The sequence below is a fragment of the Dermacentor andersoni genome, chromosome 11, assembly GCF_023375885.2.
Source record: "Dermacentor andersoni chromosome 11, qqDerAnde1_hic_scaffold, whole genome shotgun sequence".
NCBI classification, from domain to species: Eukaryota; Metazoa; Arthropoda; class Arachnida; order Ixodida; family Ixodidae; genus Dermacentor; species Dermacentor andersoni.
Window position 1 is genome coordinate 25,700,504 of NC_092824.1, and position 14,878 is coordinate 25,715,381.

Sequence of the window (14,878 nt, forward strand, 5' to 3'; positions counted from 1 at the left end):
TTCCGGTCTCCACTCGCATCGTCAGTGTCAGCAGCAGCGCACGTCGCTCGACGGCGGCCGGAGCGACAGCGCAATCTTAACTGGTGATTACATCGCTCCTAAATGAAAAAATCCCACCCAAAATTTTACCTGCATGGTTTATAAGGTTCCCGCATCCATATATGTGCGTCTTATTGAATTCGACAGACTCTTCAGCTTCCCTTTAGGCACTTCCAGGGGAAGCCGACTATCATCTGCTCGCGCTTGGCCATGGCCACCCTGCTTATTGGCATCATAGCCATCGGGTCTCAATAATTTCAACTAGTTTTGAACGCTCAACTAGCCTATAACCACGTGAAACATAAGGTCAGACTACCTTGATCAGGGTGTCTACCAAATTGAAATTTCCAAATTCCCTGAGTAACGCAGAACTATGTTTTATGTCAAGACAGGCTGAAACCATATCGCCCCATGCTGTCACTCTCTAGTAAGCATATGAAAAACAAATGAAAGAAACGACTTAATTTAGTTTGAAAAAGAAGTAGTGTTTATGTTATTCAAAAAGAGAACAGAAGGAAGGGTTTAGTAAAATGCACAGCAAATAAAATGTCTGAAAAAAAATAGCAAATTGAGTCGGGCATTCTCAAATACAAATAAAAAGAGGATGCATACAGAAGCAAACATTTTCGAATACGAGCTATTTCTATCAACTGATAGCAAGCTCAGTGGTATGAGGCCCAAACTTTGTCACAATTGAGATTCTCTCTCAAGAGCTCTTAAGTCAACCTCAACTGTCCTGACATACTCTCAGCCCGCGCACGATGCCTCAGCTTTGTGTTTCACTGCTTTAAAGAGTTTATTTTGGTTCGGATGAGGGACACCTGAGCCTCGACATCAGCCAACACTTTGTTTCTTGAGCTCAAGCTCCTTCAAAGCGGCGGCACTACGCTTACTTTCCCTTTTATTCCTCAATGTGTACCTCCTTTTTGTTCTTGTCCTCCTTCTGCCACTCATTCACCCCACGGGCCATTTGAAGCGTCTTCTTGGTCAGTTGTACAGTCCACGTACAATTTTTCGAACTCCCTAGGGGCCGCGAAAATGTCCGAAAAATCGGCCAGTTGGAAAAAATAAATGCATGTCATTTCTGCCCCTAAGGGCTCAAACCACCCCAGGCACATTCGAAAACACTCTGAAGGCCTGTCGGTACATGTATTAGGCATATCAGTGCTCATACTGTGACAGGAGATACCGGATGCATGCGTGCATAATTAAGGAATACATACTGTGTCCCGTGGCAATAGCCCCGTCCCATGCTTGTTATGCTTCACTGCAATACTTTTGCATATGCTTCACCAAGTAACATTTATGTACACAGGCGAAGCTGACTTTCGGGGACCGGCTTTATGCAACGCACCGTGCTTTCTAAGCTTCTAAACCACAAAGGCGGAGTTGGTGCCATTGCTGACAGCAACGAATTCTTTCAATGAAAAACACGGCACCCAACGGCAAGAAGCTTAATAGCAAACGTTGAAGCAGCTAGGTCTCGCGTTGCCGCAGTGGTGGCTACGGGTACCAGCGGATCTGCGTGCGAGAGCACCGGTACGAGACAGCGAGGTAATCAAAACTACAGCGGTGGTGGCTTTGATTAATGCCCTTTCGGACCTGCGGTCACGGCAAAAAGCGCCGGAAAATCGAATGGCGAAGGGCTTTGGCATCCAAAATTTCAGACGTTCTGATACATTGACTCTATGAGGTGCGTGGGGGTGCCGCGAAGCTGTCCAAATTATCGCGCATCCAGAAAGTCGGTCGTCGACTGTACACTGGCAACTCCTCCAGCTGACAACAAGGCGTTAAAGACGATTCAGTACGATTCCTGTCTGTTACTTGAGCCAGCATTACCGCGACTTTCGACTCTTTCAATAAACTTGCTGCTAATTTTCCCTAATAGAGCCACCAATTCCCCGAGTTTTTCCTGAGTTTTCAAAGACTACTCAAAATCGCTGAGAATTCCAGGTTTTCCCGGTTGGTAGGCACCCTGCTTAATACCGCCGGCCAATTATGTGCAAATAGTGGACACATGGTGCTTTCATTATGAAAACTCATCTAAAAAAATGTTTATTTTCTGTGAAGGTAAACTTTACAGCCTCATTCTTTCTGATTGCAAACGTGCAGACATGCTACAGTAGACTTGGTTAGCTTGATTCTGGTTAACTCAATTTTTCAGTTAATTTCATCACAACTGAAGGTCCCGGCCAGCACCCATGCATATCTGTGAGCTCAAACTTTCATTATTTCGATATTTCAATCTGAAAATTGGCCTTCGCTGGGTAATTCAAACTTCACCAGTTAGTATGCACATGCCTGACCCCTATGGTGACCTTAATAGCGACCTCTTTACATGCAGTGTCTGTCTCAGCGGGGCTTAGGAGATAGTCATTGAACATACATAATCTCTTGCAGAAAACGCCCATTTTCGGTTGGCCTTGGGAATATTTTAAAGGAATAACTATTGAGCGCAATGTCCAATTACGAAATCTGCCCAATTCTAACGCGCAACACCCCCCCTCCCCCCCTTGAAAATCGAGTCAATAACCAAGTTCGCAATGTTCGTATGCATTGGCGCATAACATTGCTGTACTGCGGCAAAGCTGACTTTAAAACATCATGCGGCGAAGTTGACTTTAGAAAACCAGCCACTCCACTGTTGCAACACATTTTTCTTGCTAAAAAATTGGGTGCGCCTTAGATTTCTACTTTGTTTAGGAGCTTTAATATTATCTCTGCATTAGTTTTCTACTTTGGACACACAGAAAGCGGGCGCACATTTGATGAAGGGAGATCTAGACAAATACTGCCAAATGAATCAGCAGTGTTCTGGCTTTTTTTTTCTGCTTCATGTTTAATTCGACTCACCGGATAATTCGATCAATTTTGTAATTTCCATCAGGGTCGAATCAACGGAAGCCAAATATATATTTTTCTTTTATAGATCGGGCACATGCTGCATTCAGGTGCACCTTTATTTTCTTCCTTTAAGCCTGCGAAAATTGGGTGCACATAAGATTCAGGGCGAATCGAGCAAGTATGGTATACCATAGGCTAAATCTTCTTATGTAGGAACGATGTGCCCAGAAGTAACTTTTCTTTCACAAACAACATCTTCCAAGAGCAGGTCGAATCAGAATCTGGGTTCGGACAACCCGATCCCGGGCAATGTTTACAATGAACCCATAACTGAGAGGCCAAGATTGCCGCCTGGTCTTCATAAGGCAGGATTGCCACCTGGCCAGTTATGTGCCAACTTTATTCCTCACGGTGCCGGCTGCCAGCTCAAACCCAACATAAGCATGCCATTTGCCAGTTTTATGGTTCTCCCTAAGTTGGCACATAACTTGCACTTGAAACGCTGTCAGGTGTCATACATGGAAAACAAGTGGATTGTCACAAGTGGATTCATTCCCAATTCCTTAAACTCAATTAACTGTGGGGAAACTGTCGTTTTACCCGAAATTGCGAGGCTGAGTGGTCATTGCTTTCATTTTTATTTTTCTTCAAAGCTTTCTCCCATGAGTCCAAGTGAAACTTCTGCTCCCCTACGAAAGGTAATTCCCAATGGTCCCCCAACTGTTGCCGTTTATCACGTCACCTCGAACGACCAGTGTAGGGCACACAACAGAAATGGATGCATGTTGTTCATTCTCCTGCTCCTACCTGGGCTAAGAAAGTGACACTCGGACGGCTGGTAGTAGAATACTTAGTAGTATTCCTCAAAATATTAAATGTCTGCCAAATTTTATATAAAGCCTTTCAGTAGATTTCAATCATACAACTTTTGTGCTCAATGTATGATATTATTTTGTTTTCATTTTGTTTGTACTGTACCTATTTATCAGTGGTGGAACAGCCATTTCACCTTTTGGCCCAAGTCCTGGCGCATGCAAAAAGCTGATTTGGCACAGCAGTGAGCACTTTTGGTACAGGGTTCTGCACGTGCGCTTACCATATACCATGCAAATTTCAACTGATTTACCGTGTTTACTCGAATTTAATGCACGCTTTACAACGAGTTTGACCCTAAATCTGCATTACCATATCGCCATCGGCATTTCAAAATGGCCGCCACGTATGCGCTTCAAGCCTAGCTGCTGTAGCTTCCTCCATGTGTAGTAAGTACGTGTGCTTAGGCAATGCTTCCTTTGGCTTAGGTTAATGCACTGCCAGTCTTCCCGGTCTTTCCATTTTCTCAGCATGGAAGCATCAGCATGGAAGTGCTGACTGCGAAGACATGCCGAGTTCATCACAATGCCACAGTTCAGAGGAAAGCGAGCACGTGTGCGGAGAGGGACGGAAATGGGGCCGCATCACGGGTATTCGGAGTTCCCGAAACTTGCGTGCGGGACTGGCGCAAACAGGAGAGGCGTTTTACTCCGGTGGCTGCTGCATATAGGGTGGTCGCACAGCCTCTATCTTTAAAGTGATCTGCGATGGAGACAGAGTCTATGCATCTAGGCACACCGTGCTGTGTTCTTGTCGCTTAGTTCGCGTAGAAGCAAGAGGCCGCACAAAGGTTAATTCGCTCGCTCCTGCTACTGCACTTCTTCACTCCAGCGTTTAAAGAGTTTCCAAGGTTATTGAGTGAGATGTGTTCATGTTTGCCTATGCGCATGTGACACCACTCTTGTTAATTTAGTTAGTAAGCAAATGTTTAAGTTTATATGGCCGATAAAACTACTATCCTTACTTTTCGTTCAGCTGTCTACTATGGCCAATAAAACTACTATCCTTACTTTTCGTACAACTGTACTAATTTGCTATCGTAATCGATGCTCCGCCTTCTGCGCGAAACTGCGACTTTTTTTATTTACCGCAACTTTAGTGCATTGGGAATAAATCTGTTTTTTCCAAATTAGAGAAAGTTGTATTTCTGTATGAAAGAATGAGGTGCGCAGTACTGTAAAGGACTTTTTTTCGGTCACGGGAAACGGGTGCATGTTACAATTGAGGGCGTTTTCTTTTTTTACCTTGTTTTTATCACAAAAACAGGAATCGAGGAAATGCAGTAGTCGATATGTTGTGGAGACGAGTTTGCGCAAGTCTTACCCTGCAAACGCAGTCAAGAAAGGACACAATGCTCCTAGGACCACACCGCGACATGAAGGGTGCTATCGTTGGGTTCGTCGATACGGTGCAGAGAGAAGACAACACAGACAGATCGTCCGTGTGTTTGTTAACCCAAGATACAACACAGTGCGACAGTCGCGGCTTGTGGGCAAAGGCCCACTGCAAGACCGATCGAGTACAAGCGCCTGCACTGAACATGACATGCAATATACTCATGTCATGCCGTGCACATTAGGAGTTTTCGAATAGGGGCCACAAAGGTTTTGCGGCCACAAAAGAAAATAGCGTCAGTGCCACTGCACCTGCGCGAGGCACAAATACAGTTTTGCGCTTGCGTCAACGATGGCATTTCATGGAAATAGTGCAGCAACCAAAGCTCTATGCAAAAGTTTTGCGTTAACAAACATAGCAGCACCAGTCAAAGTACCACGCGAGCAGTTTCGATGAACGCCGCAATAAAGTGCCAGCAACACGGTACAGCGACACTACGCTACGTCCGTCGGAGAAAAAAGCATGAGTGACGAACCAGAAGATTCCGATGAGCCCATAAGATTTCTGACTATATAGTGAGAAACTATGAACGAGCCTCTGCTTCCTTCTATGATGATGATAGCATGCTGTTGGTTTTGATTTCAGTTTTGCTAGCTGCAAAGCATCGACGGAAGGAGGGTTTTGCTCTTATACATCCTTTGGTGCAGGTTCGGCGCAACTTTCCTCTAAAATGCCGTTTGATGCAGGATGGCGCAAAGGTCCGCTCTCGGCACAGTTTGGTGCAATTGGTGCAGCTGCTCCACAACTGATTTTTATAAAATGAAACAGCCCCCCATGCCCAGGTGTCGTTTTCGTTTCCTTGGCAAATGCGGCAACGACAACATAGAGGCGAGCTAAAAAAAATACACGAATACATTACATCTGATTGATTGCTGCTTGCTATGAAGCACTGTCTAAACACATCCACATTTAATGGACATTGCAAATGAATCGGGCTTGACAGACCCGACTCGATGCTCGCTCGGCTATACCGGCCAGCCTTTATGAGCAAGACAGGCAAACCACAGCCCAACGAACTTTTGTCACATTCCTGCAAGCCCCCCAATTGTCCCTTTTTCTGGGCAATAACAGGTTAGGTTAGGTTAGGTTAGGGATGGACGACATGTCTCACTCACCGGACAAAATGCTGGAAGATAAACTTGAGGATTTCAAAGTTTGCTGGCGGCAGGCTCTTGATGAGCTCCCTCAGGGCCAGCAGCCGGCAGCTGCGGTCAGACAGGCCTGGAGAGAGAGCGAGAGGAGAGCAATTTCTGTTATGCTACATGACCACATCACAATTGCAACATTCACAAAGCATGGTGCAGTTGTAGCGATGCCTTGCCTATTGCACCTTTCTGTTGTTTTGCTTTATTCCTTTCTCCAGCATTTCTATGGCAACTTTTCGTGGTGTGTGTCTGACGAAAGCTGGGCCATTAAATCGACCTCCTGATTTGATAAGGATGGTAAGATCAGCGTTTACAACTACTTTGATGCGCACCCAGATGGCTAACTATTATGCTCTTTTGCAGATCTCTAGAAGTAGTGACAAGTGGAGGCCCCACTTGGAATAAAACAGGGATGAGGTGGTGAACTTAGCTATAGCCCTCCAAGATATGTTGCTCTGACAATTTACCAGTGACTACTTACGTCCCTAAGACACACACACACACACCCAAAAAGGTGACTACCAACTCTCTTAATTTACCAACCTTCTCGCAAAGCCACCACCAGTGGGCAAGGGGAGCAGTCCACTGACCTGCGATCTCGGTGAGGCGCGCCATGTGGGCGTGCGACAGCAGCGGGGGCAGTCGCTTGGAGAAGAAGTCCTTGAGGGCGGTGGCCACCGCATTGACAGGCAGCTCGGAGGAGCCCAGCTCGGCTGCCAGGTCGGCGCCCTCGTCGAGGCGCTGCAGCAGCAGCTCCACGTGTGCCCTGTTGCCTGGCACCCGGTACAGCCCTTCCGAGTCGAGGCCCTCCTGCTCGATGAAGCGCACGCACTGCTCCACAAAGAGGGGAGTGCGCACGGCCTCCGACTGGGCAAACTCCTCCAGTGCGGCCGCGGGGGCCGCCCCGGCGGGGCTGCTGCTGCTGCCCTGCTTCTTCTTCTTCTTCTCCGTTAGCCGCTTCTGCCGCTCCTGCACCGTGCGAGACCCTTCAACGCTGTACGAAGAACACTTGAGCCGCGAGACTGCGCCCCGAAATCCGGCTGTCTTGCACGAGCAATAGTCAGAGGTGGCCGATCTATGCGGCCCCTATGAACAAGTAACAGACAGGCACCTTATAGAACTGGCACCGTCATTCTGACAAGTCTGAGAGTTCACTTTTCTACAATAAATGAAATGTCAGTAGATAATATGCCAAGTCCCGTATGCAGGCTTTCCTCTGACCCAAAATAACCTCAATCAAGGTGGTTGACCTACCACTAGAATCACTGTTTTGCCTCCTACAAACAAGTTACAGCCAAGTACTTCTAGAATTGTATAATGATGATATTCTGGACACATTACAGCCCACCATTCAACATTTTGGACCGCATACAAATAATTTGTCCGTCAAGACAAGCAGAAAGTGTGATAGGTTTTGTTTTGATACCTCGAAACCAAAAGTATTGGAAGCACGCTGCCAACTATGCCCAAGCCACAGGATAAGTCAAGCCACTAGGCTATCAAGGTTCAATTTTAAAGGAAAAGCTTTACTAAGTTTCGCCGTCGCCAGCAATTTGACCTTCATTTGACCGCAGCTGCACCGAAGCCGTGGCAACGCACCACGCCAAGCTCCGCCGCCACCGCCAGCTTGGCACACGTGCTCTGCGCAGCTGGGTCGCCGCCTGATCATGTGACTCGCTGCGCGCCTGGCTAAGAGGAGCACCACACTTGCCTAGTCAATGCGAGCTTGGTCATGAATGAGAGGGAGGTCAGGCCGTCTTCTCTGAGCATCGCGCGGGAGCAGGAGGCTTTGAGCCGTCATCGCTAAGCGGCATCTGACCACCCCTCGGATATTGCGCGGCGAGCTGCTTCTCGGGAGAGGATCCGGAATGCAACAGGTGTCGAACCGTTGAGATCAATGTAGTGACCGCGCTCACGCCCTCTCCGGTTGTGCTTTGACGCTGCACATGTCCACGGCGCGCCTCTTTGCATGTCTAGCACTTGTGCTTTCCCTGTGGCACGACAGGCATCGCACCGTCGAACAATGAGTGCCTACCCAAGCCTAATCACAGTCATGTCTAGCAGCCGACCTAGGCACAGCCGTCATACCTGGCTTAACGAAGTATGATAATTACGGCTAAATCAGGTTAACCAAGTGAAACCAAGACTTAACCAGGCTAAACCAAGCTTTCGCTTTGCATACAGGGTTAGCTAAGCTAAGCCAGAGTCAATTTTTTGTGTTTGTTTTGTGTATCATTCATGTTCACCATACGTTCCTTTAGTTTTAAATAGAAACAGGGTTCGTGGCAGCTTTTCTATCACTGTTACAAATCTGTGTCACTCAGAATCGTCAAGCAGCTTCAAAAAGTGCCAACTCCACTGTCAGTGTCTGTGCTTCAGGGTGACAATAAAATTAAGAAAAGTGCCGGACAATGACTATTCCAAAGAAAGCCTTGATCATTCAGCTATTGGAGTGCAATCAACCTTTTTTTAAGTCAACAGCAAATGGAGATTTGACGCATACATTACCCACGCTTATGTCTATTCTCTAGCCACTGCGTGATCATCGTTGAAGCATAAACCGAACAGGTCGCATGCAAGCATATGTGGTTGCCGAAACATGTTGACAAGCTTTTCTTTTTGGCCTCTTGTGGAATAAAGGCGCTTATTTTCTGGTGAATCCATTATTTTCAACTCCCAATTATTAAGACCTTTCGGCAGTCATTGCTTAATCCAAATTATTAGTTGACAACAGTAGATATGGCATTTGCCGTGTAATGCTGCAGAAGCCATGACCTGTCCTTAGCATATAAACGAGTCACTTGCCTCTTCCTTGAGGCGGCGCTTCTCCGTCTTCTCATCCTCGCGAGCCTTCTTCCGCTCGTCCTTCTTCCGTGTTGTACTCTTGTCCTTCAGTAACTGCTGCAATATAAACATGCACAGTGCCTACACATTAGCTTCTCAAACCTCACTCAACACAGCTACATTCAAGGATTCACTGTTTGTCTAACTACAATGAGTTTCAAGAGCAATTCTTAAGTGTCGCCAAGGGGTGCAAACAAGACATAGGAAGACAAAGAGATCATTGACGGCCTTTTTAAATCGCATTTGCTTATATGCATCAAGGCAATCAGCTTCTGCACACATGCCCAATCATTGCGAATGGTTGCAGTTATGATGCAGCATTTTGTTCTAAACAGTGCATTTGGAAACTCACAATGCACGTCGATGCCAGAAATATTAAGCTTATGCAAATCTATCCATAGTTCCTATGCTGGCCGACTTGCAGCTCCTGGAGACAGTTCTCCTTCAAATGATTTTTGTGAGGAACTATGCCACTGTGGAGGAGGAGAAGGAATGTGGCAGCCTTGGTCCACTCACCCTGGCACCTGCCGCCAGCTCTCCAAGCGTGGCACTGTCATAGGCGACGCTGTCGTCAGTAGGCAGCATGCCGGGCAGCTTGGCCTTGGCTGCTGCAACACAGGCACGCATGCAGGCGCTCAGCTACGCACACAACCCCCCTGCTCCAGCGCAATGCCACCCCCTCGCAGAGCAAGCAGTACAGCTGCGTCATTAAAAGGGTCACCTCAAGGCACGCACATGCCAACAGAGTAAGGGACCGACAGAGAGCGAAAAAGTGGCGACTTCCAACGAAATTTAGTTTCGAGAACTGAATGCATACGCTCATGGAATGAGGCTGAAATGATAAAATAAGCTTGCTCCTATGTGTGTTAGTGCATAATCCGTTTCACTGTCGAAACATGACAGTTGATGTATGATATCAGTCCTGATCCCTGGCCTTATTTTCTGTCCACCAATGCATATGTTCGTTTCTTAAAGAAAAGAAAATTAGTTGGAAATCAGTACTCCTTTAAGAGGCAATGACATGCACGCGCTATTCAAGCTACAGAGACAGGCAAGCCTTGTTTTGCTGTCACGTAGTGGCGTGCGGCAATTACATGGATACATCGGGGGGGAAAAAAAGTTGTGACAAATTTCTGTTGTTGCCTGAATAAATACAATCGTATGCTGGTAAAAAAATCGTAAACATGCTGCAAGGTCGTAATTTTAACCAGATTGTATTAATCTAGTTTTTATGTGCCGTCATCGTCAGTAAAAACATGTTCCATGTTGCCAGCGTGAAATGCTGTGGCGCCATCTGGTAGGTAGAAATCAAAACACTTTCGCAGCTCTCAGTAGTGTCTCAGGTCTAACAGAGTCAAAACAAACAGGTGATCTCAACATTAACAACAAAACATCACTGACGCTTTGTCCTCAGCATGAGGCGAGATGAAGCGAAGGATGATTTTACCATTCCCTTTTTGCTGTCACTGCAGAGAGCAAGTATCAAGAGTGAATTTGGAGTGAAGTAAGTAGACTCGTTTCTGCCAAGTTGCATAATCATGCAGTAACCAGTTCAAGCTACCGGTCAACAAGCAGGACATTCTGGCTGGCCAAAAACTGCCGATGCGATAAGCAATGGCAACATACCACCCTCCGCGATGGCAAAACTTATCACTCATCACTGTCACTTAAATATTGCGTGCATGTAGTCGAGCCTTTATGTCTGTCTGTCCCTTACTTCCTCAGTGCGTGTGCGCTGTGAACACTACCAAAGTGAACCATTACCCATTCACCTAAACTTCAGCACTTGCACTTCAAAGTATGCAAGTTTGAATTCAAATTGTTATCACTTTGATGACGTTACCTCACGATCGAGCATAGAGGAAAAATGGACAGTGAATGACGTCTGCCCAGGAGCTGTCATTGCTGACAATGTCACTTTCACGTCACGTGAATAGCCCCTGCTCAAAGCCTCCAGTTGAAGAAACTATCGAAGTTTTCGCTACTATGCCCCTTTGACGGTGAGCTTTAAATTCAAAACAACAAATGCTGCCTATTGGCAGGACAGGCAGGTGGCGTTTATCATCCCCCTCCATCTTGCTAAACCACAGAATAACATCATGCCTGCAAGGCAAAGAGTAAATTCGCAACGAACACATCCACTTTTTCGCTCAAAGCAAGAACGTGGGCCATTCTGGAATTACTTATTGTGTAATGTTCAGCTCATTGCGTCACTGCATAAGGAAGCCCGCTCTGTCATATCCACTCATGCTGCTCTAGCCATGTAAACGCTGTGAAAATGGCAAAGCCGAGAATGATGGCCCCAGAACTCGGGTTAAGCGAAAGCAAGTGACCTGCCCACTTGGTCTCGTGCATTAGGTGCCTCAACAGGATAAAGCATTTACTGCATCTCGAGCCACCGGAGGGTCATGTCACACATACCAGGAAAACTTGTTCTTGGGCAAGTTGGTGCGTAGGTTTGATGTAAGTAATACTGCTTGGCAAAACGCACTCAACAAGACTACACAGGAACAGCACAGACAGACAGGTGCCACTTATCAATTGCTAAGAGGGCATGGGAGGTGAACTTTCGAACCAATATGCCGATTTCAACAAAATTTTGGCAGGATGTTGTACTGCTGCCACTGGAACATGCAGCACATTTCGTTACCCTAGCACAAATGGGAAAAAGAAGGCTATGCATGTCCCACTGAGCAAATGAGTGTGTCACCTTAAGAAAACTAGTATCATTTTAAAAATGATAAAGATAGGTAACATTTTTTTAATAAATATCTTTCGTATGCCCTATTTACCTGATAGTCTCAGCAGGCTACAATTTTATTATTTTTTCTATTGAACTACATTGCTTGAAACTAGGTTGTTGTTTTTTTGCTGTGATCCATGTTTCTCTTTCTTTGTTTTTTTCATGAGAAGACGTTCAGAAATTCAAGATGGTACTTCACAAATTTTCAGCCCAAAGACATTCTTGCAAACAGTTCTCGTCAGTGAAATTTCGAAATGATGGTTTTCCAAAAGTGCAAACTAAAAAAGATAGATTAAAGGATTTCAAAACATCATATTTTATTCTCCAGGCAACGGTGCTCAATAGAATGTCTCTGCTGCATAGGTTAGGTCCTCTCCTACAACTTGACACGGCAATTTCGCATCCCAAAGCTTTTTTGCGTTGAAAACTTCATGACAAGCATAGTCCACCACAGTGCCGACCACCTGTCAATCACAATGAACTAGCGCAAAAATCCAGAGCAAAATGAAGATGACCAGCGTCGACAATGACGAAAACAAGGCTGCGCGGGCTAGAAACATGGAACATCACGAGTTGCATTTCCACCAATCCAAACTTTTAGTTTCGGTTTTGCACACAATCTAGACTCGCCATGCACATTTCTTTTTCTTCTCCTTTTTCAATACTCTCAACAGAAAGTCTCTCATTAGTAGAAAATGTTGTTGTATTAAAAACAACATAGAATAACGATGCAATCGATGCATGCACATCACCTTCCTTTCTTTAGTGTTCCCCATGCGACTTCCTTCTTCTTCTTCCATATAAGACATTTCCTCAGCTGATTAAAAAAAAAAAAGGAACCTATCGCTCGCATAGCACATAGTCCCCCCCGCTTTAAGGGTGTTTTCTTAACTCAAACACTCTTCCAAAAGATAGGACAATGGTCCTCATTGCTTGATAATCCTCTCGGGGTCCAAAAAGTTTAAAGAAATCTTGCTGCGAACTGTAGGTTTCCCTAGTGGATACAGTCACCGACAGCAAATTGTCTCGCTCGAGCTCCACGACGTCCATCTATGCAAAGCTTTGAAGAAGCTTGTTTTTGTCTGACACACTGATGCAGCATACTCGTTGCCTGTGCTGGATTTTCATCAAGAGATTTTCATGAAAAAGGCTTCTCTCCAACTCTATAGCCACATATTGAAAATGGCATTCTAGGCACTTTCAAGAGGAAGCGCGTGGCCACCGCCGAGCGGGAAATAAAAGCCGTTTCCTTTTTTCTTTTTTTCTATTGTGCATGTAATGACCAAACTTGCCGAGGAGTTTCTTTTTATGTTTACGAATGAAAAAATTAGAGAATGCATTTTTCTGGCCAAAATCACAATTTTAGCCCTGCATCCCTTTCTTAAACGACAGCTTCAGGCACACTGCAAAGAAGACCTCTGTATGTGTGCTGCACATATCTTTGTAATGTGGCTGTGATTTTATTATTACAGCTGTTTTTCAATGTGCCATTTCTTGTGATATTTCTTCAGACAGTTCTTGAGAAATGTCCTTTCATGAAAGACAGCTTCCAATGTGACAATTGTTCAGAAATGTCCTTTTTGGAAAGGCTGTTACGATAAGATCACTGTCACATTGTTACTACGGTGTGTATTGCCAATGCGCTGAAGTCTTCTTTGCTATGTGCCTGTAACCATCAAGTGGTAGCTGGCACTTGTATGATTGTATTCTTTGTTTTCTTCCACTTTACATTGTGCCAAGCAAAACAATGTTACACATTGATACTTCATGGCAGTGAGTATACAGGCTGGTCCTGTACTGCAGAAGGTGCACACCTTTGTACAATTTAATGTGTCTCTCCATCTTTGCAACAATTCATTGGAGGCAAAAAGAGTTTGATAAGTTCAGCTATGGCTGGCACAAATATTGCCGCACCTTTTGTGCAAGAATGTCATAAAATACTTGTACGCAGCCCTAGGCAGGTCTGGTTGGGTGGGAATTGAGGTACTAAGTGTGAGCTACCACAGTGAACAGGTGAACCCTTCGACAGTCGCGTATTCTTCTAGGAGAATGTTCACTGCAAAGCTGGAGCTTGTATTTGTGGATTCAGAATGTACAAAAGTATGTGATTTAAGATACTGCTGCTGTTGGCACCGTGCATGTACATAGACAACTTTTTGGGGCAGCTTTGCATCCCTGCACATACTCAGCAGCGATCGGCAAAGGGTGGAGAGTCGTTTTCCAGCCCACAGCAAAGGCTCAGTATTGGTACCAGCTTTGCAGACACAATGCGGCGGCCAAAAAAAAAAAAAATATATATCATTATGCGAGGCAGCAACGGCCGGCACCTGCGGCTGATGACACCAGCGGTGCATCCGGGTACGGAGGCAGCGCTGGGATGCGCGGGGGCGCCACGGGGATGCTGCCGCCCCGATGGCGACGGTGGCGCCCCCTGCGGTGGGGCGCTGGCGGTCGGCGGGGGGCACACCCGGGAGGGCGGCCGGGGTGTCGTTCGAGGGAGCTCCACTCACTGTCCGAGTCAGATTCTGCTGCCACTGCTGCCACCATCACCACCAACACCAAGCACCAAGACAGAGGAGGAAGAAGGGAGCAGAGAGGAAGAGAGAGTGGTGGGAGAGTGAGAGAGAGAGAAAGAAAGCCACAGTGAGATGAGGACAGAGCACAGAACGAGCCTGGGAAGCCCCGCTAGTTACCAGTGCATGAAGATGCTCTCACTGAAGTGGTAAGAACATAAGAGAGTTTGCTGTTGTGCTAACTGGTAAATGGTATTGTAGAATGATAACAGTGTGTAAACTAGTGGAACAAGGAAGAAAGAATGACTGCCGCCAACTACTGAGCTCTTAAGGATATAATCTGGTGTCTTTTGGGCATCTGCAATAGCGTGCTGTCAGAGCTTGCTGCCAAACAGGAACACCTAGACTGGTAATCAAGCTCGGCTTGTGGCCATTTCACCACTACCTATGAATATAGAGGACTTGCATAAATCTGCCAACCC

At 46.0% G+C, this 14,878-nt stretch overlaps 1 protein-coding gene across 6 annotated transcripts in view; it reads right to left on the reverse strand.

Annotated features, from left to right (window-relative positions):
* The window catches only part of RhoGAPp190 (Rho GTPase-activating protein 190), a 105,445-nt gene that overhangs the window by 4,538 nt on the left and 86,029 nt on the right, over positions 1-14,878 (reverse strand). For 3 of the 6 annotated variants that reach the window (XM_055064193.2, XM_055064192.2, XM_055064191.2), the window contains 5 exons: positions 14,211-14,420; positions 9,657-9,748; positions 9,102-9,197; positions 6,887-7,382; positions 6,267-6,372 (listed from right to left, as the gene is read on the reverse strand). In XM_055064193.2, coding sequence (XP_054920168.2) covers positions 6,267-6,372; positions 6,887-7,382; positions 9,102-9,197; positions 9,657-9,748; positions 14,211-14,420 — 1,000 coding nt within the window. The remainder of the gene's footprint in view (positions 1-6,266; positions 6,373-6,886; positions 7,383-9,101; positions 9,198-9,656; positions 9,749-14,210; positions 14,421-14,878) is intronic. The other 3 variants (XM_050168188.3, XM_055064195.2, XM_055064194.2) reach the window with 3 other exon arrangements.